The following is a 24,749-nucleotide window of genomic DNA, read 5'->3' as shown; positions in this document are numbered from 1 at the left end:
ACAGTTCAAAAGCATCAGTTCTTCAGTGCTCAGCTTTCTTTATGGTCCCACTCTCACATCCATACATGACTACTGGAAAAACCACAGCTTTGACTGTATATAGACCTTTGTCAACAAAGTAATGTCTCTGCTTTTTAATATGCTGTCTAGGTTTGTCACGGAGAAGGCAATGGCAAGCCACTCCAGTACTCTTGCCTAGAAAATCCCATGGATGGAAGAGCCTGGTAGGCTGCAGTCCATGGGGTCGCTACAAGTCGGACGCGACTGAAAGACTTCACTTTCACTTTTCACTTTTACACAATGGAGAAGGCAATGGCAACCCACTCCAGTGTTCTTGCCTGGAGAATCCCAGGGACGGCAGAGCCTGGTGGGCTGCCGTCTGTGGGGTCGCACAGAGTCGGACACGACTGAAGCAACTTAGCAGCAGCAGCAGCTAGGTTTGTCATAGCTTTTCTTCCAAGGAGCAAGCGTCTTTTAATTTCATGGCTGCAGTCACCATCTGCAGTGATTTTGGAGCCCAGGAAAATAAAGTCTGTCACTGTTTCCATTGTTTCCCCATCTATTTGCCATGAAGCAATGGGACCGAATGCCATGATTTTAGTTTTTTGAATGTTGAGTTTTAAGCCAGCCTTTTCACTCTCTGCTTTCACTTTCATCAAGAGGCTCTTTAGTTCCTCTTCACTTTCTGCGGTAAGTGTGGTGTCATCTGCATATCTGAGGTTATTGATATTTCTCCCGGCAATCTAGATTCCAGCTTGTGCCTCATAGAACTTACGTGAATATATCAGATAGTGAAGTCTGTATGCAATGAATTCTCTAAGTTATTTATTTGTTTATTTTGGAAATTACTTGTTTTGTCTTTATATTTGAATTTTTTATTTTTGCTGGATATAAAATTTTAAGTTTAAAGTTTTTTTTTCTTTTAGTTATTTTGAAGATATCAGTCGATTGTCTTTTGCTATATAGTTTTTTTTTTAAACCATTAAAAAGTTGAAATATAGTAAATTTATAATGTTTTAGTATCAGGTGTACAGCAAAGTGATTCGCTTATACATATATGTATCCTTTTTCAGGTTCTTTCCCATATTAGGTTATTATAAGGTATGGATTATAGTTCCCTGTGCTATACTAAGTGTTCTTGTTGTTTACCTATTTTATATATAGTAGTTTGTATCTGCTAATTCCAGACTCCTAGTTTATCTCACCCTGGTTTGCCCCAGCCCCTTCCCTGCTATCCTCTTTAATAATTGTAAGTTTGTTTTCTATGTCTGTGAGTCTGTTTTATGCTTTGTAAATAAGTTTATTTGTAGCATTTTTTTTTTAGATTCCACATGTAAGTGTTCTCATAGGATATTTGGGTATGTCCATGTTGCTGCAAATGGCATTATTTCATTCTTTTTTATGGCTGAGTAATATTCCATTGTGTATATATACACACACACACACCACGTCTTTATCCATTCATCTGTTAATGGACATTTGGGTTGTTTCTGTGACTTGGCTATTGTAAATAGTACTACTGTAAAAATTGGGGTGTATATGTCTTTTTGAATTAGAGTTTTATCTGAATATATGCCCAGGAGTGGGATTACAGGATCATGTAGTAACTGCTTTTAGTTTTTAAGCAACTTTCAGACTGTTTACCGTGGTGGCTGTACAGTTTACACTCCCACCCACAGTGTAGGAGGGTTCCTTTTTCTCTGCAGCATTTGTTATCTGTGGACTGTTTAATGATGGCCATTCTGACTGGTGTGATACCTCATAATAGTTCTGATTTGCATTTTTCTTAATAATTAGCAGTATTGAGCATCTTTTCATGGGCCTCTTGGCCACCTGTATATCTTCTTTGGAGAAATGTCTATTTAGGTCTTCTGCCCATTTTTAAATTTTTTTAAAAATATTGAATTGCATGAGTTGTCTGTTTTGGAAGTTAATCCCCTGTTGATAGCATCCTTTGCAAATATTTTCTTCCAGTCTGTAGGTTATCTTTTCGTTTTGTGTGGTTTTCTTTGCTGTGCACAACCATATAGGTTTGACTTAAGTCCAATTTCTTTATTCTTGTTTTGATTTTCAATTTTCCTCAGAGACAGATCCAAAAAAAATCTTGCTACAGTTTATGTCAAAGAGTGTTTTGCTTAAAGAGTGTTTTCCTTTAAGAGTTTTTTAGTATTCTGTCTCACATTTAGGTCTTTAATCCATTTTGAGTTTATTTTTGTTTATAGTGTTAGAGAATGTTCTGCTTTCATTCTTTCACATGTACAGTTTTCCTAGCAAGTTATTGCAGAGACTGCATTTTTTCCATTGCATGTTCTTCCCTCCTTTGTCGTGGATTGAATGATCATAAGGTTGTGGGTCTATTCCTGGGCCTTCTGTCCTGTTTCATTGATCTGTATGTCTGTTTTAGTGCCCGGACCATACTGTTTTGATTACTGTCGCTATATAGTACAGCCTGAAGTCAGAGAGCGTGAGTCCTCCAGCTCTGTTCTCCTTTCTCAAGATTGTTTTGGCTATTTAGGGTCTTTTGTGTTTCCATACAAATATGCATTTTTTTCTATGAAAAATATCATTGATAATTTAATAGGGGTTTGCATTGAATCTAGATTATCTTGAGTAGTATGGTCATTTTAACCATGTTCTCCATCTTGGAGAAGTGGCTCTTTGTAGGAAATGTCTTGTGCCCTCCCTTCTTGTCACTGGGTCCCAGGTAGTGTCTGACCTGCCTTTGCAGACTTGGTTTGTGGAACTATAGTTGTCTTGTTTATGGTGTCTGCCCGCTGAAGGGTGAGGCTGGTCTAAAGGCTTGTGCCCCATTATGGCGGGAGGGTCCGATGCCTGACCTCTCATGGGTAGAACTGGGACTTGGCCCTCTGTTAGCAGTGCAGTGTCTAGGGGTATGTCGAGGCAGGAAGTCTTAGGCAGCTTGTCTGCTGAATGGTGGGCCTGTGTCCCTACCCAGTTTGCTGTTTGGCCTGAGGAATCCCAGCACTGGAGCTTACAGATGTTAAGCAGGGCAAGGTCTTGATGCCAGAATGTCTCCAGAGCCCCAAGGGTGGGCTGCCGTGGCCCCCTCTTTCTCCTGAAGACCGTCTGAGATCAGCAGGTTGGTCTGGCCCAGGCTCCTGTCAGATGATTGCTTTTACCCTTGGTCCTGTTGGGTGTATGATTTTGTGTGCATCCTTTTAAGAGTTCCCCCTGGAGAAGGAAATGGCAACCCACTCCAGTATTCTTGCCTGGAAAATCCCATGGACGGAGGAGCCTTACGGGCTACAGTCAATGGGATCACAAAGAGTCGGACACAACTGAGCGACTTCACTACACTTCACTCTAAGAGTGATGTCTCTGTTTTCCCCAGTCTTGTGGAGCTCCTGCAGTCAAGCCCTGCTGGCCTTCAAAGCCAAATCCTCTGGGGGCTCTTTTTCCTGGTGCTGGACCCCTGAGCTGCAGGGGCTGACATGGGGCTCAGAACTCTCACTCCTCCTGTGGGAGAACCTCTGTTATATAATTAGTCTCCAGTTTGTGGGTCACCCACCTGGGAGGTATGGGATTTGATTATATTGCAAGTCTGTCCCTCTTAATGGTCTTGATGTGGTTACTTCTTTATGTCTGTAGTTGTAGATTTTTTTTTTTTTAATCTGGTAGATTTCACTCATTTTCAGTGATAATTGTTCTGCATATTGTTGTGATTTTGGTGTGCACGTGTGATGAGGTGAGCTCAATATCTTTCTACTCCACCATCTTGGCCGTTTTCCCCAACCCAGTGTTTTAATTGGGCAAAAGACTTGAACAGATGCTTCCTGTATGGAGTACTGCAGCAACCAACCAGTTCCCACTATGTAGATGATCCATCACCTCTAGAAGTTGGAATAATGACCATATTATTGGTTTAATATTAAAGGATATAACTCAGAAACAGCCAGATGGGAAAGATGCATAGAACAAGGTACAGGGAAAGGGCACAGAGCTTCCGTGCCTCTCCACGTGTGCGATTCTCCCCAGGTCCCCACCAGTCCAGAAGCTCTCCAGACTCTCTTGGCTGCTGCAGTTTCTGATGAGAACTCTGCTGTACTCTTAGTTTTCTTCCTCTGTATGTGGTGTGTCTTTTTTCTGAGACTGCCGTCAAGATTTTCTCTTCATTTTTGCTGTTATCGGTTTAAATGCAGTGTATGTATCAGGGTGGTTTTTTTTTTTTTTTTTAATTCTACTTGGAGTTTTCTGAACTTCTTGGATATGTGGTGAGGTGTCCTTTTTTTTGTTTGTTTTTTGTTAATTGTTATTTTAAAATGCACTTCAGCCAGTGTCTTCATATATTTATTTTGATTGATTTGATACTGACCCACAGCCCATAGATGCTGTGTTTTCTTTTTCTCTGTGTGTTTTAACTTGGGTAGTGTCTGTTGAGATCTGATTTTCTGCTTCTTTTCTCAACTTGTATTTCACGTACTAATCAGCCCATGGAAATTATCCTTTGTCTCTAATGTTATGATCTTGTGGAGTGTTCACCTTGGGCACATGTGACTAGTATTCGGCAGTGAATCTGATGAGAATGCTATGTAGATTTTTTTCGGATTTTCTTCTTGTAGCTCCTTCTTGGGTGTCCTGCTGTAAATTCTTTCCTCTTTCTTGTTCCAGCAAGATTGTGGTGCTCTGCCTGTGTTCTCCCTCCTTGGGCCTGGGAAGCTTTCTCTTGAAGGCAACAAGCTGAATCTATGATAGCTTCGTTTCATTTGTCTGCTTTCCTCAGAGATCTCAGTACTGTGTTGCTTAGTGTCCAGTGTCTAAAAGCAGTTGGTTTATTTATTCTCCCTGCTGCCCAAGCCCCGCCGCCACCCTGCAACCCCCCGACCGCCAGCCAGTTCCTAAGTGTGCATAGTAAGAGGGTAAGTCTGCTTCATTTAAATTTTGACCTCAAGTCCAGAGTGAACTAATCGTGTTTCACCTTGTTCATTAACCAGCGCAGGGCTCCTCTTTTGCTTTGTTTCACTTTGTCATGTTCTTTGATTCTAGTTTTTCCTTCATTTATTCTTTGGCAAATTTGAAAATTGGATTGTAGATAATGGCATTAAAAAAAAATTCTTGGAGGTAGCTGTCATTTCACACGGATATGTCAACAGAGAAAATGCCTGCCTCAACAGATTAGAATTTGGTGAATTAGACATGTTTAGCAACATTCCTAAAGCTGGAGTCAGATGCAGATGATCTGACTGAATGTAAACTTGGCTTACAGTCCCAGAAACAACAGCTTTTAGTTCCATTATGAATTCTCCTAGTAAATGATACTTCACCACAGAAAGTATTATGTGGAAAAATCTGGAAATCAGTGACTTAGTCAACAAGTGATTCAGAAAAGTTAAACCCTGAAGAATGAGAATTTGTTGGAAAACATAATTATAAGTGTGTGTATGTGTTTTCCACAAGAGTGATGTATGATAAAACTTAAATCTAAAAGAGCTTTTTTAGAAAAGGTAAAATTCCTAACTGATAAAGAAGTGTTTAGTTTAATTAGCAGAGTTGTTTCTTTTTTAGTTGCGTGTAATGGTACGTTTTACTATTGATGTCCTTTTTAGATTCTATTGAATAAGGTATTATATTCCTCTCCCTACTTTTTCTTATTTTCCTAACCTCTTCTCTTGGTTTTCTATTGTAATTTATATGTGTTTTTGATTATATGTGTACCTGTGAACCGATACATGTGAAACATATTTTTAGTGTTTTAATTTTATGTGAATCCTATTGTGTCACAGATCTTATTTTCATTTCTGTTTTCACTTGACAAAATATCCAGTCATGGTGCTCCCTGACTAGAATCTATACTATATAGATGTTTTCCAGTATCTATATATATATATCTAAGCACATTTTTACTTCTCCATTCTAGTAATTTTGATCATTAAGGCTGCCTGTAGTTCCCTACTGTAAGAAGTATCCAGTTTGTTGCCAGTATCCTCAAAGGTATTCCCTATTGACAGATGTGGGTGTTTTTCTCTTAGCTGTGTATACACATATACACACATACACACACAAATGTAAACATGTATATATATATTTACATATATGTACACAAATGCTGATGTGTATATTTTTATGTTGGGTTCAGTTCAGTTCAGTCGCTCAGTCGTGTCTGTGTCTTTGCGACCCCATGAATCGCAGCACACCAGGCCTCCCTGTCCATCACCAACTCCCGAGTTCACTCAGACTCACGTCCATCGAGTCAGTGATGCCGTCCAGCCATCTCATCCTCTGTCGTCCCCTTCTCCCCCTGCCCCCAATCCCTCCCAGCATCAGGGTCTTTTCCAGTGAGTCAACTCTTCGTGTGAGGTGGCCAAAGTACTGGAGTTTCAGCTTCACCATCAGTCCTTCCAGTGAGCACCAGGGCTGATCTCCTTCAGAATGGACTGGATGTATCTCCTTGCAGTCCAAAGGACTCTCAAGAGTCTTCTCCAACACCACAATTCAAAAGCATCAATTCTTCGGTGCTCAGCTTTCTTCACAGTCCAACTCTAACATCCATACATGACCACTAGAAAAACCATAGCCTTGACTAGATGAACCTTTGTTGGCAAAGTAATGTCTCTGCTTTTCAATATGCTATCTAAGTTGGTCATAACTTTCCTTCCAAAGAGTAAGCGTCTTTTAATTTCATGCCTGCAGTCACCATCTGCAGTGATTTTGGAGCCCAAAAAATTAAAGTCTGACACTGTTTCCACTTTTTCCCCATCTCTTTCCCATGAAGTGATGGGACCAGATGCCATGATCTTCGTTTTCTGAACATTGAGCTTTAAGCCAACTTTTTCACTCTCCTCTTTCACTTTCATCAAGAGGCTTTTGAGTTCCTCTTCACTTTCTGCCATAAGGGTGGTGTCATCTGCATATCTGAGGTTATTGATATTTCTCCCGGCAATCTTGATTCCAGCTTGTGCTTCTTCCAGCCCAGCGTTTCTCATGATGTACTCTGCATAGCAGTTAAATAAGCAGGATGACAATATACAGCCTTGACGTACTCCTTTTCCTATTGGGAACCAGTCTGTTGTTCCATGTCCAGTTCTAACTGTTGCTTCCTGACCTGCATATAGGTTTCTCAAGAGGCAGGTCAGGTGGTTTGGAATTCCCATCTCTTTCAGAATTTTCCACAGTTTATTGTGGAAAGTCAAAGGCAAAGTCAAAGGCTTTGGCATAGTCAATAAAGCAGAAATATATGTTTTTCTGGAACTCTCTTGCTTTTTCGATGATCCAGCGAATGTTGGCAATTTGATCTCTGGTTTCTCTGCCTTTTCTAAAATCAGCTTGAACATTTGGAAGTTCACGGTTCATGTATTGCTGAAGCCTGGCTTGGAGAATTTTGAGCTTTGCTTTACTAGCGTGTGAGATGAGTGCAACTGTGCGGTAGTTTGAGCATTCTTTGGCATTGCCTTTCTTTGGCATTGGAATGAAAACTGACCTTTTCCATTCCTGTGGCCACTGCTGACTTTTCCAAACTTGCTGACATATTGAGTGCAGCACTTTCACAGCATCATCTTTCATAATTTGAAATAGCTCACCTGGAATTCCATCACCTCCACTAGCTTTGTTTGTGGTGATGCTTTCTAAGGCCCACTTGACTTCACATTCCGGGATGTCTGGCTGTAGGCCAGTGATCACACAATCGTGATTCTCTGGGTCGTGAAGATCTTTTTTGTACAGTTGTTCTGTGTATTCTTGCCACCTCTTCTTAATATCTTCTGCTTCTGTTAGGTCCTTACCATTTCTGTCCTTTATCGACCCCATCTTTGCATGAAATGTTCCCTTGGTATCGCTGATTTTCTTGAAGACATCTCTAGTCTTTCCCATTCTGTTGTTTTCCTCTATTTCTTTGCATTCATCACTGAGGAAGGCTTTCTTATCTCTCCTTGCTATTCTTTGGAACTCTGCATTCAGGTGGGAATATCTTTCCTTTTCTCCTTTGCTTTTCGCTTTTCTTCTTTTCACAGCTATTTGTAAGGGCTCCCCAGACAGCCATTTTGCTTTTTTTGCATTTCTTTTCCATGGGGATGGTCTTAATCCCTGTCTCCTGTACAATGTCACAAACCTCTGTCCATAGTTCATCAGGCACTCTATCTTTCAGATCTAGTCCCTTAAATCTATTTCTCACTTCCACTGAATAATCATAAGGGATTTGATTTAGGTCATACCTGAATGGTCTAGTGGTTTTCCCCACTTTCTTCAATTTAAGTCTGAATTTGGCAATAAGGAGTTCATGATCTGAGCCAGTCAGCTCCTTGTCTTGTTTTTGCTGACCATATAGAGCTTCTCCATCTTTGGCTGCAAAGAATAAAATCAGTCTGATTTAGGTGTTGACCATCTGGTGATGTCCATGTATAGAGTCTTCTCTTGTGTTGTTGGAAGAGGGTGTTTGCTACGATCAGTACATTCTCTTGGCAAAACTCTATTAGTCTTTGCCCTGCTTCGTTCCGTATTCCAAGGCCAAATTTGCCTGTTACTCCAGGTGTTTCTTGACTTCCTCCTTTTGCATTCTAGTCCCCTATAATGAAAAGGACATCTTTTTTGGGTGTTAATTCTAAAAGATCTTGTAGGTCTTCATAGAACCATTCAACGTCAGCTTCTTCAGCGTTACTGGTTGGGGCATAGGTTTGGATTACTGTGATATTGAATGGTTTGCCTTGGAAACAAACAGAGATCATTCTGTCGTTTTTGAGATTGCATCCAAGTACTGCATTTTACCTATGTACAAATTACAGGAGTGGGATTACTGGGTAATAAGTATATGAAAATTCAATGTAGGTTGCTTTGCCAGATGTTTCTTCATGAAAATTCTTGTTTTTCCATATCCTCCCTAATATACTTGGTATTCTAATTTTCTAATGATTTAATGGAGGTAATGTTATTTTATCATCTTAATTTGCATATTTTGATTACTACTGAGTCAGAACATCTTTCTATATACTTGAAAAGTAGTGTGTCTTCCCTTCTTGTGAACTAGGAATTGATATCCTTTCCCATTTTTTCTGTTGGAATTTCTGTCTTGATTTACAAGAATTGCTGGTTTATGGTGGTGCAGGAGGCATGAGTGGTCACAGCAGTGGCTTTAATCCATTTGTGATTTCTTCCTTGTTTTTGATGTTGCCACTGTGTCAGATGTCCATTAAAAGTTTGAGATGGTCCCTAAACATTTTGGGGGGTCTGTATAAAAATTTGGGGGCGCATGAAGTTTCAGATATCGGTATAGTGTTTAGCTTGTCTGCCAGTTCATATACTTTCTGTGTTTGTACTTACGCTTAGGTCTTCCAGCTCATTGTCTTTGGAGGCTCTTGATAGGCAGAGTGGAAGGAGTTCTATGCTGTTTGTTTACAGTTTTCCCCAAAACCTACCCTTAGTACGTTTTTGCCCATTGAAATTGGGAAGAGCTGAGAGTTGGGAATTCCCTGGCAGTCCAGTGGTTAGGACTCTATGCTTCCATTGCAGGAGCCACAGTTTTGCTCTCTGGTCAGGGAACTAAGATCCCGCTTGCCACATAGCATGACCAGGAGAAAAGAAAAAAAAAATTGGGGAAAAGAAACAAAAAGAAAAATCAAAGAAAGAAAAAAGGAGAAAAGAAAAGGTATGACTTAGTGACCAGAGAAATCAAGGAGTAAGTGGTAGTTGTGAGAAAGGGTAGAACACAAGTGATTTGAAGATTCCAGGCTTAGGGGCTGAAGTAGACCTGAAGAGATCTGTATACACAAAGGAAGATTTGCGGGCTGAAGTAGACCTGAAGAGATCTGTATACACAAAGGAAGATTTGCTCTTCAAAATCAGCCTATAATGCTTTGACTCAGCCTTTTCTAAGATTAAGAGAATTACTTGCAACTCTTCCTTTTTCTTACTCATAAAACTATATATAGTCCACTCAAGAAAGATAATTTTCACTCTTTTTGGAGTTTGAATGCTAAGAGATGGGCTTAGAAAACTGGAAGATTACAAAGTAGAATATGATTCATAATAGGTAATCATAATAGGTTTGAAGTATTCAAAATTTTGAAATTTCAGGACTTTCCTTGTGGTACAGTGGGTAAGTGTCAGCCTCCCAATGCCGGAGACATGGGTTTGATCCCTAGTCCAGGAAGATTCCGCATACTGTGGAGCTGCTGGGCCTGCCTGTCACAACTGCCGAGCCTGCACTCCAGAGCCTGTGCTCTGCAAGAAGAGAAGCCACCACAATGAGAAGTCTGTGTGCAGCCATGAAGACCCAAATTAATTAATTAAAAAATGTTGAAAATTTGAAAGCTATATACTGTTCATATACAGTTGAGTAAATATGTCTATCTGTAAAAAAAAAACAAAAACAAACATTGGCCTTAAGATACCTGCTTGAGCACCCAGTGACCAGCTGTACCAGTGTAAAATAAAATTTGTCTATCCCGGATCTGCTCTTCAGCATCCTTCAGTCACAGACTGGGATCACAGAGCACCCTGGGCAGCTCATCCATGTGTCCTCAGGAGGGACTCCCACCCCTCTTCCTTCTTCATCAGACGGAGCAAGATAGACTTCGTTCCAAAAGAAGAACTACCGAATCCCCACATTTAAAAGATTTCTCCTTCTTCTGAGTCTGGAACAGTAAAGACTTGACAAATCCAGTGCAGTCTTTGCCAGGATACTATAGGTGATGAAATGCCGAGCTTGTGTGACATTGAGACTTTATAACTTACTTCAAATCTCACATTCTATGATGGTACTTATGCCCAGGAAACTTTGCTTGAAGGGAGTGGAAGAATTTTCATTTGCAGTTTAATTGTCATGTATCATCAGTAAGGACTGGATTTGTATACCAGTGACAGAAAACTCAATAAATACTGGCTTGAGCAAATGAGGATTTGCTTTTCTCATGTAATGTGAAGTCCAGAGAGAGACAATTCATGGCTGATGCAACTGCTGAAGAATGTTACCAAGGAACTCATATCCTGTGTTCTTAGCCTATAGTTGTTGTCTTTATGATCACAAGGTGGCTGTTGTATCTCTGGAGACTTCATGGAGTTTTTGGAAGGAAGAATGGGGAAGGATAAAGGGAAATTGCTTTTTGTAAGGCTTTGCATATTTTTGATAGACTGTATCCTCTCAAGAGATTGATAACCACCTTTCCTTGGCCAGAACATGTGGCATAGTTGGCGTGACTTGATATTTAACTTATCGTATGTGAAAGTAGTATAGAATAGTGGTTGAGAACATGCACTTGAGTTTGAAAATTTGGCTAGCTCTGTGACTTTTAACATCACTTGTGTTGATTTCCTTATCTATAAAGGATTGAGTTAATATATGTCATTATTTAAGTGGACATGCATAGCTTGTGTTAAGTATTAGTTATCATTAGCATCTTCACCACCTGGAAGAGTTATTGAAATTGTAACTGTAAATTTATCACTCAGGAAATTAGTTTTCTTTGAAATAGAAAATAGAAGAGCATTTAGATGAGTAGGTGTTGTCTCTGGTACCAGGGATGATCGAAAAGATGGTAGAACTTAATTACTTTTGTGATTGCACCACACTGAAAAAAGTTACGGGCAAGTTAAAATATTGGGGTCAGTTAAATTATTCATTTCATTCATGTTAGAACTTGATGGCCCACAGATTATTATTTTACCAGCAATCCACTGAAGTTCATTCAGCCCAATAGAAATTTCATCTCTCATCAGTAAAAAATTTGAAGACTTACCTGTGTACTGAAATATGATTTTGTTGATACTGTTATGACTTTTTCCAATTTGTAATTAGTCTAATTAAAAAATGTATTAATTATTTTTCTATTTGTTTTTAGCCCCATCTGCTTTGATATGATCGAGGAAGCATACATGACGAAGTGTGGTCACAGCTTTTGGTAAGATGATTTTATTTAGTGAAATTGTCTTCTGGCAGTTTTTAACTTGTGTGTAAATGTAGCCAGTGAGAAGTTGCATTTTTATAGTTGCTGTTGGTTATTTTGAATCATATTTCCTTGACTGATATGACTTTATAGGTTTGACGTCTCAAGGCAAATGTGGTTAATGGTGTAGTTTCTGTGAAATACTTTGATTTACCATGAAATCAAATATGAAATTATAATTAATAAACTTCTGGGTTTATTAATTGTTTAAAGAGCTTTGACTGCTGTTTTAGGAAACTGGAGGGTGCTGGGTATCAGAATGAAGCATGAAATACCTTTAACTCACTCCTGGGGGTCAAATGTGAGGGTCGTTAAAGCAGGCTAGCAGGTCATTGAAAAAGGATATTAGAGGATTAAAAATTTCTGGTCCTTTAACACTACTCAGTGCTGTCTTTAGGTTATATGTCACATAAATTTGTGTATTTTGAAAGCATTTCAGTTGTGATGAAATACACATATCGTAAAATGTACCATCTTAGTCATTTTTAAGTGAGTAATGTTGAGTGTTGTTCACATTGTTGTGCAGTCAGTCTCCAGAATGTTTTCATCTTGTAAAACAGAAACTGTCCTTATTAAACAAGTCCCCATATCCCTCTTCCCCAACCTCTGCTAGTCACCATTCTACTTGCTGTGACTTTTGACTACCCTGGATACCTCATATAAGTAAATCAACCAGTATCTGTTTTTTGTGACTGTCTCATTTCACTCAGCATAGTGTGCTCCGGTTTCATCCATGTTGTAGCGTGTGTCACAGTTTCCTTCCTTTCTGAGGCTGAATGACATTTAATTGCATGTACAGTTGGCCCTACATATCTGCAGGTTCAGCATCTGTGGGTTCAACCAACTAGGGCTCAGAAGTATTTGAAAAAAAATTCCAGAAAATTCTAAAAAGAGAAACTTGAATTTGCAGCTCATTGGCAACTATTTCCATAGTATTTACATCATATTAGATATTATAAGTGGTCTAGAGATGCTTTAAAGTATACAGGAGGATGTGCAGTAAGCTATATGCTAATACTGTACTATTTTGTATAAGGGACTTGAGCATTCTTGGATTTTGGATCCTTGGAGGCCCTGGAAGCAATTCCCTGTGGATACCAAGGGATGACCGCATGTATCACACTTTGTGCGTTCATCTCTCTGTGGACACTGGCGTTGCTTTCATCTGTTGAAACTACGGTTAATAATGCTGCTTTGAACACTGATGTATAACTAGCTTTTTGAAATCCTGCTTTCAGTTCTTTCAAGTGTTTACCTGGAAGTAAAATTACTGGATCATGTGGTGAATCTGTGTTTAATCTTCTGTGGAACCGCCATACTGTTTTTCCTGCCTGCAGTACAATTTTGCATCCCCTCAACAGTGCACAAGGGTTCCAGTTTGTCCGTGTCCTCTCCAGTACTTGTTATTTCTGGTTTGATTCTTTTTTTTTTTTTTTTAAATAATGGTCATCCTAATGAGTATGTAATTTCTGTATGTTTAATTCCTTTAGTTTATTTATTTATCTGTTTGATTCAAGATGATATATTCTACTTCCAACCAACTCCCTAAATTATTTACACTGTTTATTTAATATTTCTGTTGTGTTATACCCAACAGGCATACCTGCTTCTTTAACAACTCAGTAGCAATCGTTTTGCTCCCAGTTGTAGCAAGCAAAAATGTCTGCAGCCATTGCCAGATATCCCTTGCTGCTGCTGCTAAGTTGCTTCAGTCGTGTCCGACTCTGTGCGACCCCACAGACGGCAGCCCACCAGGCTTCCTGTCCCTGGGATTCTCCAGGCAAGAACACTGGAGTGGGTTGCCATTTCCTTCTCCAATGCATGAAAGTGAAAAGCGAAAGTGAAGTCGTTCAGTCATGTCTGACTCTAGCGACCCCATGGACTGCAGCCTACCAGGCTCCTCAGTCCATGGGATATTCCAGGCAAGAGTACTGGAGTAGGGTGCCATTGCCTTCTCCAGATATCCCTTAGGAGACAAAATTGCCCTTAGTTGAGCATCCTGATGTAAAGCTGAAAGAGCACGGTCTTGAAGTTGATGGACCAGGAATCTAGTTCTGGGTTCTGGGTCTAAAATTTACCTTTGTCAAGTCATTCAGCCTATCTTCTGCTGCTGCTCTCCAACTCTCAACCCCCATTGTCTTCGTGTCTTGTCACCTCTTCTTCTTTCACAGATTTGAAAGGAAAGTGTGAAAACAGATTGTAAGGTGAGGTTTTCATTTTTCCTAACTGCCCTTCTCTAACTTATAATTTACTGTGGCATTTAAAAAAAGCTTAAGAGTGTGCTAAATCAGTTCAGAGATCTTGTTTCACTGAGTTGTGAAATATAATAAATTACTGATTGACTTTATAACTAGACAGTCCTAGTCTTTTCAGTGAGTCCTGTAGTCTTCATGATATGTCTTTAGGTCATTGTTGGGAAGCCCCATTAGTTTCTTAAATACCCTTTTTTTCTTTCAAATAAAAATAAAGTTTAGATCCTTGTTACAGTTCAAGTTACTGTGTTACACTCTGATGTGATTATGTTTTAAAATACCTACCAGAGAGCAGTTTTTGGTAGGATAGAGATAATAACATTGACAGGAACCAATAAACTTGGAGTCTGACAATCCCACCCCCAGGCTTGATAAACTATGAAATATTTTGTGGTGGTGGTGGTTTAGTTGCTAGGTCATGTCCACCTCTTGCAACACCATGGACAGAGGAGCCTAGCAGGCTACAGTCCATGGGATTCTCCAGGCAAGAATACTAGAGTGGGTTACCATTTTCTTCTCCAGGGGATCTTCCCAACCCAGAGATTGAACCTGGGTATCCTGCATTGTAGGCAGATTCTTTACCAACTGAGCTACAAGGGAAGCCCCTAAATATTTTGAACTTTTGTTTAAAGCAAAAGCTCATAATTATTTACCTTATCTATTATGTGAGGCCTATGGAACTTTAGTCATGAACAGTAGCCTGTTATATCAACTCTTTGCTAACTTGAACCCTGGGGCTGGTAACCTGGAGTCAAGTTGTATGCCAACTGAAGGCTCAATCCAGAGTATTAACACTAAATCAAATTGAGTCACATTAACTGTTTATCCCTGGTCCCACTTATAAATGATAAGTCTTTCCTAGTAACACGTTGGAGACCATAAAGCAGGAAGTTCTTTCTCTTTATTCATTGCCACTTCACAGTGAACCTGCTATTAATGTTAGCTATAGTCTAACTTAAACTCAGTGATATCATTTTAAAAAACTGGCTTCTGTATGGTATAGAGATAAGGCTTGTTCTTTCTTTCCCTCTTGCTGTCTCCAGGTTGTCCCCTGTCCCCTGCTTCTCTGACCTCATGTATACCAGTGGCTGATTTACTATTTTGCTTTATTACAAATTAGTTATAATTAATAGGGTCCCTCAGTGTTGTCATCACAGCATACCTGTGATCAAGCCTGAGGGTCAGTTTGTCTGTTGGGACTTTTGACTAATCGACCATTTTGTACTTTACTAGTACCAGGTTGTTATATACAAGCGCTGGTACTAATCTGTTCTTTCTGTACCCCCTTTTTTTGAGAATTTTCTAATTACTCAGTTTTCTTTATCTGTTTATCCCTGTTGATTCAGACAGAAAAATCTATTATATTTTGTAGGTAGGTAAGTACTTAATAGGAGAAACAGAACAACTATATACATCTGTGGAGAAATGGTCATTCTTTGTGACCAGATCTACACTTGTTAGGGAACACAGGTGACCATTTATGTCAGCACACTGTGGTACTAAGTCTTTTTTAAGAGTTGCAGTGTGAGTAGCTATTGAAAACTTCTCAGGTGGACCCCAAATATATATATCCTTCTTATCTCTTTATGCTCACCTATTTCGATTGCTAGTTTAGGTACTTGCTCTTCTTTTGGAATCCACAACACTGCATTTGGACTTGTGTTGGTCAGGTAGATAGATGAATGAGAATGAATCAGAGTCACTGTGATAGGGCTTCTCAGGCAATGCTAGTGGTAAAGACCCTGCCTGCCAGTGCAGTAGATACCAGTCGCAGGTTCAGCCTCTGGGTTGGGAAGATTCCCAGGAGGAGGGCATGGCTACCCACTCCAGTATTCTTGCCTGGAGAATCCCCATGATCAGAGAAGCCCAGCACCTACAGTCCATAGGGTTGCAAAGAGTTGAACACGACTGAAGCGACTTAGCATGAATGCGTGCAAACTTTCTTGAAGTATTTTATATGACCCGGAAGGCAACAGAAGTATGTCTCTTTTTTGTTTATATCTGTTTTTTCATGTATTCAGCATTTATTGAGTTCCAACTCTTCAGTGGGATATTAGGCTAGATATTGAGGGTAGAGAGATAAATGAAACAAATCTCTGCTTTTAATTAGCAAATAGAGCTGCTGAGACATATACACAGATTAAGTACAGAATAAGACAGTTACTATTTCTCAAACTAGAGAGGAACTACCTGAGGTGGTAGTCAGGTAGTAGATGTTATAAAATGAAATTGATTCATTTTGTTATCACTCCGCTTTTGTATGGTGGGATGTAATTTGATACATTTAAATTTTACAGTTTAGATGGGTATTATCAAATACAGTGCAGAAAAGTCATTTGAGCTTCTGTTTCTGGTTGTGTCCTAGACTTCTTTCTTTTCCTTCTGGGAGAGGATGGTATGGTAATAAGCTTAATAACAAGAGATATGATTTGGGGGTTGAAGAAAGGAGAGGAGAATATTCTACTGGATTCAGGAATAATTTGTATATTGACAAACTCTCTAAATTTGTATATTGACAAACTCTCTTTATTGATAAACTAAATAAACAATTTAGTTTATTCTCATCATTTTATTTGCTCATTTTCCAACTAGCATTTCTTTTCAAAAGCTATTTGCTATAACCCCTAATGTCCTTCTTCTGCTTATCTGTTAGCCCCTGTCTCCCACCTTTAATAACCTTCTCAGATTCTCTCCTTCTTGACTTGCTTTATTTGAACATGCAGGTGTCTTTTATTTCCTCATGGTCACACAGAGTGGCCTGTGGGATCTTAGTTCCCCAACCAGGGATCTAACCTGGGACATAGCAGTAAAGTGCAGAGTTCTTAATCACTGGACCTCCAGGGAATTCCCTGCAGTTTTGTTATTTTTTTGGTAAGGATTAAATCTTGTCATGTGGGCAAGTATTCCGGTAATATTAATTCATTTCCTTTTCCCCTAAGCAGACTATAAATGTTTCCATGTTGGAACTTTTAATCTATTGTATTTGCATATCTTCTTTATGCTTTTCCCTTGCAATAAAAATAAAAACAATTTAACATTAAAATGAAAAAAATACTATTTCTTTCATTGAAACTTCCATGTAGGAATTTTTTTCCTGTATGGAATCTATCTTGTGGTAATATGGTGTTCCTAGCCTGGTCATAGTTGCAAGGAGGGTGATGATATTGTTTCTGGAACACTGTGCAAGGCATTTGTTCAGTGTGTGAGTACCTATTAAATGCCAGAGACCACCGTTACAGTGATTCTCTGTCACATCCTCCTCTTTTGCTTGTCTTCCAGTAACACATGTGAGGTGAGAAAGTAGATAATAACGAGAACAGAGCGACCTGATAGTTGTAGGTTTTTGTTTTGATAAGGTGGAAGAAAGTAGGCAGACACAAAAATCTCCTTCAGTTTATGAAGGTGAAGTCAATTTATAGCAACTTGGACCCAGAATAAAACAGGTACTGTCAGTGGATAGCCAACAGGGACCTACCATACAGCAGAGGGAACTCTGCTTAATGTTATATAACAACCCAAATGGGAAAAGAATTTGAAGAAGAGTAGATACATATATATGTGTAATTGAATTACTTTGTTGTTCACCAGAAACTAACACAATAGTGTTAATCAACTATACTCCAACGTAAAATAAAATGTTAAAAAAAAGAGATATTGTCTTTTTTTTAGGAATCATCTTTATACATAAATCACTCTAATAAAAATTTAGAAGTAACTTTTTTTCCTGATTATTAGGAGCAGTACATGTTTACTATAGAAACTTGTAGACACTGCCAAAGAAAAAGTTTCCCATAATTATATGACCCAGGGGCACATACTGTTAACATTATGGTGAATGTCTTTTTTGATTTATTTTAAATGTACACATTTAAATGCACACAGTTTTGGTGTGGAGTCTTCAGGATTTTTTTTTTAACAGAGTATCATGTCATCTGCATACAATTATAGTTTTACCTCTTCCTTTACTTTTACCTTTTATTTCTTTTTCTTGTCTGATTGCTATGACCAAAACTACTAGAACTAATGAATGAATTCAGCAAAGTAGCAGGGTAGAAGATCAGTATGCAGGAATCTGTTGTGTTTCTTTACACTAACAATGAAATGTCAGAAAGAGAAAGTAAAAACAAGACAATCCCATTTAAAATTGCATTAAAGAAATTAAAATACCTAGGAATAAACTTAACCAAACTGCAGTCCATGGGGTCATAGAGAGTCGGACATGACTGAACAGCAACAACAAAGGATAATGAAAGATCTGTATGCTGAGAATGATAAAACATTGATAAAGGAAAGATGATACAAAGAAGTGGAAAGGTATTCCCGGCTTTTGGATTGGAAGAATTAATACTGTTAAAATGGCCACACTGCCCAAAGCAATCTACATATTTAATGTGATCCCTATCAAATTATCCATGGCATTTTTCACAGAGCTAGGACAGATAATCCTAAAATTTATATGGAACCATAAAGACCTAGACTTGCCAAAGCAATTCTGAGGAAAAATAGCAAAGCTGGAAGCATAACCCTCCCAGGCTTTGGACAGTACTACAAAGTTACAGTAATCAAAACAGCATGGTGTTGGCAAGCAATTCTGAGGAAAAATAGCAAAGCTGGAAGCATAACCCTCCCAGGCTTTGGACAGTACTACAAAGTTACGGTAATCAAAACAGCATGGTGTTGGCATAAAAACAGATGCATGGATCAATGGAACAGCATAGAGAGCCCAGAAATAAACCCACATGCATATGGTCAATTAATCCCAACAAAGGAAGCAAGAATATACAATGGAGAAAAGACAGTCTCTTCAGCAGGTGGTGTTGGGAAAGCTGGACAGCTGCATATAAATCTATGAAATTAGAACACTCGCTTATACCATACACAAAAATAAACTCAAAATGACTTACAAACTTAAATATAAGAGATGGTACCATAAAAGTTGTAGAGGAAAGCATAGGCAAACATTCTTTGACATAAGTTACACCAATGTTATCTTAGTTCAGTCTACCAAGGCAAAAGATAAAAAAATAAAAGCAAACATAAATAGATGGGACCTAATCAAACATGCTTTTGCACAGCAAAGGAAACCATAAACAAAATGAAAAAATAACATACAGACTGGGAGAAAATATTTGCAAATGATGTGACCAGCAAGGGCTTAACTTCCAAAATAAACAGGTAGGTCATGAATCTCAGTGTAAAACAAACAAACAAACAAAAAAACAAAAACAGCCCAATTAAAAAATGGGCAGAATACCTGAATAAACATTTCTCCAGAGAAGACATACAGAGGGCCATCAATTGGGTGATAAAATGCTCCACATTGCTAATTCGTAGAGAAATGAAAATCAGAACTACAGTAAGTATCATCTCACATTGGTCAGAATGGCCATCATCAAAAAGTCTACAAATACGTAATTGCTGGAGAGGGTGTGGAGAAAAAGGAACCCTCCTACATTATTGGTAGAAAGGTAAATGGGTGCGGCCCTTGTGGAAAGCAGTCTGGAGATTCCTGAAAACACTAAAAACAGAGTTACCACATGACCCTACAATCATACTTCTAGGCACATATCCTGAGAAAATGCTACTTCAAAAAGATACATGCACTCAAATGTGCACAGCAGCACTATTTACAGTAGCTAAGACAGGGAAGCACCCGAAATATCCATCAACCAATGATAAGTGGATAAAGAAGATGTGGTATGTATTCAGTGGAATATTACTCAGCCATTAAAAGTAAAGCATTGGCATTTTAGCAACATGGGTGGACCTAGAGATCATCCTACGAAGTGAAGTAAGTCAGGCAGAGGAAGACAAATACCACTTAGAAGCAGAATCTAGAAAAATAACACAACTTATTTATAAGACAGAAACAGGCTGACAGACCTAGAAAACAACTTAGGGTTACCAAAAGGGAAAAGGGCTGGGAGGGATAAATTGAGTGTGGGATTAATAGATACACAGCATTGTATATGAAATAGGCAACAAGGATTTACCATTGTTTAGTTTACGGAACTATATTCAGTACCTTGTAATAACCTGTAATGGAAAAGAATCTGAAGCTGCTCGTGTGAAACTAACAAAACATTGTAAATTAACTACAATTTAATTAACAAATTTTAAAAAATGTACACATACACAATTTTTTAAAACAGTGGAATTGTATCCACTGTGTTAAAGATTATTTTTATTCAGTAACATAGTGAAAGTCGCTCAGTCATGTTAGACTCTTTGCAACACCATGGACTATATAGTCCATGGAATTCTCCAGGCCAGAATGCTAGAGTGGGTAGTGTTCCCTTCTTCGGGGGTTCTTTCCAACCCAGAAATCGAACCCAGGTCTGCTATATTGCAGACGGATTCTTTACCAGCTGAGCCACAAGGAAAGCCGAAGAATAGTGAAGTGAGTAGCCTACCCTTTTCCAGTGGATCTTCTGACCCAGGAGTCGATCTGGGGTCTCCTGCATTGCAGGTGGATTCTTTATCAACTGAGCTATCAGGGAAGCCCTAGTAATGTAATGATTATTTTCATAATATCAATCTGATATTTCTTTTCTATTTAGTTGAATGACATTTTCAAAGTTTTTATTATAAGGCAATATACAATTGTCAAAAGCCAAGCATTATAGAAAGAAATAATCTGAAAAGGGAAAAATTATCATAATCTTATTTCTCTAGCTAGGCCTATAATAGTTATTATTTTTCATGGCTTATAGTTACATATTATGATATGAATTTTATTGGCTCTATACATTGGATTGATGTTTACAAATTTATGTAGTCAATTTCCTAATGTTTTGGTTGCTTCTAACTTATTTTGCTGTTTACAAATAACTTTGAATTGAACATTTTTATACTTATATATATTTGCTTATTTCCTAAAGATAAATTCCAGGAAGTAATATCACTGCATCAAAGAGGTTTCACAGCCTTAAGAATTTTCCATACAATTTGTCTTCTAGAAAGTTATGGTAGTTAAATTTCCTGCAATAGCATATGAAGGTATTCATTTGTACATGTACTCCTAACTCTGATAGCCTTTTGTTTATTTTTCTATTCTGATTGGTAAAAGGAAGTATATAATTTTAAATCACTTTATCATCCTAGTGAAGATGGTATTTCCTATGCTTATTGACTAATTTTTGGTTTGTTGATTTTTCTGTTCTTCTCTGATTTTCTTTTTATTTGAATGAGCTCTTGTTATATTAAGGCTATCAGCACTCCAAGAACACAGTTTGTTTGCTTAACTAAATTGTAGGCTTTTGTTTTTCTTCCTATTGTTATGTACCGTTTAAATTGCATAAACTTACATTTTAAATTTTATATCCTGTAGGCTTGTTACTTGAGTTTATTTTTAAATAACTTTCATATACTATTATCTAATAAATGTCCTATGTACTTTTTTTATGATACAGAAGTATAAGCTGTAATAAAGTTGATAACTGCTAGATTACTTATGTTGAAAATGAGGAATAGAAAACTAATAGGCATTATTTTGTGACCAGTTTGCTAATTAGTCACTGATTTAATGAAGCCTATTTTATTTTTTCTTTGTTAATAGCTACAAGTGTATTCATCAGAGTTTGGAGGATAATAATAGATGTCCCAAGTGTAACTATGTTGTGGATAATATTGACCATCTGTATCCTAATTTCTTGGGTGAGTCTTTGGAATGATTTTTAATTTTTAAAAATATTCAGTCCACAAAAGGTTGTGCTAGCACTAATTTATTTAGAGAGCATAACTTAGAGTTAAGCATGTCTCTCTGTCCTAGTCACCAGAGTCCTTTCCCCTGTCTTCCTTGGGTTATGACATTGATTCTGTACTATATATACCATATATCATATTATATCTGTTTCATTAAAAAAACATTGGTACAATTCTTAGGTTCTTACACTGATAGCTAGGTAGAATGTGAGGCTGTAGGAGAATACCAGAGTCTCAGATCCCTGTCTCTGTATCTTGTTGTGCATTCTTGTTTCTGTTTTGGGGCAGCAGCAGTGGAGGGAAAAGTTAATGGAGAATGGCAAGGGGGGAAAAAGTTGGGTATGAGCACTCCTGGATGAGAGAACAAGAGGTTATGGCCTGAGGGGCAACTGAAAAGTAAAGCTGGGAAAAGCAAGACGTGAATATGGAACATTTAAGGGAGGAATGGTGACTGGAAAAGACAGATACAAATAGGGAACCTTAAGGTAAATGGTAAGTAGTTGGGAATAATACCTAGTCAGAGACCAGTTATGAAAAATCTAGAAATTCTGCTTGTTGAAAAGCCTTAGGTAGTGTGGAAAGTCTTCAGCTTGAGTTTTTGTGAATGAAGATTAATTTTCAGGTGTGGATCGGCAGGAAGTAGGGCACTATTGGTTATGTATATCAGAGAGGATAATTCTTTCTAAAGTGTAACATACTTGGAGGTAAGGATATATAGATTCTGACCTCCCTGTGCTTCAGTTGCACTTTGATTTGTTTGGTGTTTTATAATACTAAATCATGACATGGAACCTGTTTAGCCATGGCTTTCCTTTTTTATTTCTGTTCTAAAATTCCATTGACTTCAACCCTTTCTTCTCTTTCATTCTTCATTGCACTCCAATGTCTTTTCATAAAGGAAAATAAATCATTGGATGATTGCATAGCAGAAAGGAACCCTGAAGAAAATATTTTGATGATTTTCTGTTGAAATACCAAGCTCTTCTAGATAGATAAAATCTTATAACAAACTAGGAGAATGAACTTAGGAAAAGAAGAAATACTAATTGATATGATGCTCTGTGGGACTGGACTTCATGAGCTGAGTTAGGGAAACTGAAGTCCTGCAAAGCAGACGCCTTTGTCCTTGAACTTATGAACATGGATTGATGCTAGTTTGTGAGTTTTAGAATCACTTCTCTTTGAATTCTTATAACTTCAGAAAGCTACTCCTTCTTTTGGAATGGTTAAGTACAGCAAGGAAATCAGTGATCTTAAGATTTTGGTATTTACCAAAAATTTCAGGCAGTATTCCTTAATGAAACTATAAGTTAGAAATTCTCTTACGTAAATTTCTAAATAGAGTGAGAATACCATACAGAAGGAGTGTGAAAATATTAACACTAAGATGTAATTTCATAGTTTATATATTCTCAAATGTATACATTCAGTGAATAGTGAAGTCATAATTACTGTTTTCCTTAGCTAGACATTATCTTCATTATGATCTAGTTTTTAATCTTCTCTTTATATGGGTAAAGAATTTTGGTTTTAGGTAATTTAAGCATTAAGTATTTTATGCCCAGATTTGAAGTCTTGGATATAATGCAGCTTCCATATGAGTATTTATGTCAGCCGTAGAAATAACATGTCATCCTGATACATTTATTCTGTTTCACTGCCTGTCACCCTTTCCAGTCTTTACCTTTATACAGTGACAGTCAAATCCTTAGGTTCCTGTGCACTCAGGAAGCTACTGAGATCTGTTTCTGAAAGTGATATATCACTTGTTTTTTCTGTACTGAAAAAAACACAATTTATTCCCATTGATTTAGTTTGAGATTACATGATTTGTATAATGCCTGTAGTTCTTCGCTGGACTAGAAAAATGTTGAGCCTTCTAAAAGTAATATGAGATTTCTTCTTGAGCATTGTAAAATAAGTGTAAGTTATATGATTCTGAAGTATTCTAATATTTTTATTGATAGATAAGGATCCTTCGCTTTTAATGCTTTGCATTTACTTGAGTCATGGCTAGAGGGCTAGAGGGCTACACATTTTCAAAAAGATCTTCAAACCTTTTTGCTTGGATGACACATAAAAATTCTGAAAAATGATGTACTTCCCGCATTGATGCCATATTTAAATTAGCATCCAAATTTTTTCTTTGTAAGTTTTAGTGCTTGTAAAGAATATAGTTTAAAAAGTATTATAAATATGGTTATTTAAAAATAAGCTTTTATCTCTTTTTAAAATGTATCTAGTGGAAACTGAATAGTATAGTGATTTGATACTTACCATAGTTTCAAAAAAACAATGAGAAATTTTGTATTTTGTCCCTTTGAACTTCTGCTTAAGAGAAGTGGGCAGTTATGGGCACAAATTGAAAATTGCCCACATAATTTTGTCATTATGTATTTTTGGGACTTCCCTGGCAGTTCCCTGGTTAAGACTCCATGCTTCCAATGCAGGGGGCACAGGTTCAATCATTGGTTGGGAAATTAGGATCCCACATGCTGCGCAAAGTGGCCAAAAAAATACACACACACACATATACACACATGCTTGAAATTCTTACTGATTTATCTGTCGTACTTTTCTGTAACAGAAAATAGAAATTACAGACTTTGAAGATTCTTTTGAACTTTTGAGTGTGGTTTTCCTGATTTGTAATTATTTGACATGCATTTGATCAAATAAATATCTACAAATTTTGTAAAATATTAGACAAAAATTTATTGAAAGTGCTTAATGTGTGATGATGTTCTTCTCAATCAGTTCCATTGCCACTGATAGTTATTACTAGGACAGGGATTCCGTTTCATGTATATTTTCTTAATTTATTTAGGATCATCACAGTTTTTTAAAAAAATTGGGATATAATTGACATATAACATTGTGTAAGTTTAAGACTTTTCCTTTTTAT

The 24,749-nt window shown here is 37.7% G+C and overlaps 1 protein-coding gene across 5 annotated transcripts in view; it reads left to right on the top strand.

Annotated features, from left to right (window-relative positions):
- COP1 (COP1 E3 ubiquitin ligase) overlaps positions 1-24,749 on the top strand; it is a 224,457-nt gene that overhangs the window by 14,933 nt on the left and 184,775 nt on the right. For all 5 annotated transcript variants that reach the window (XM_005217087.5, XM_005217088.5, XM_059875396.1 and 2 more), the window contains 2 exon segments: positions 11,784-11,843; positions 21,699-21,796. In XM_005217087.5, the coding sequence (XP_005217144.2) occupies positions 11,784-11,843; positions 21,699-21,796 (158 nt within the window).

Source organism: Bos taurus, chromosome 16, assembly GCF_002263795.3.
Source record: "Bos taurus isolate L1 Dominette 01449 registration number 42190680 breed Hereford chromosome 16, ARS-UCD2.0, whole genome shotgun sequence".
In the NCBI taxonomy this organism is placed as follows: Eukaryota; Metazoa; Chordata; class Mammalia; order Artiodactyla; family Bovidae; genus Bos; species Bos taurus.
Note: the sequence above shows the minus strand (reverse complement) of the source record. Positions and strands in the feature narration are given on the sequence as shown.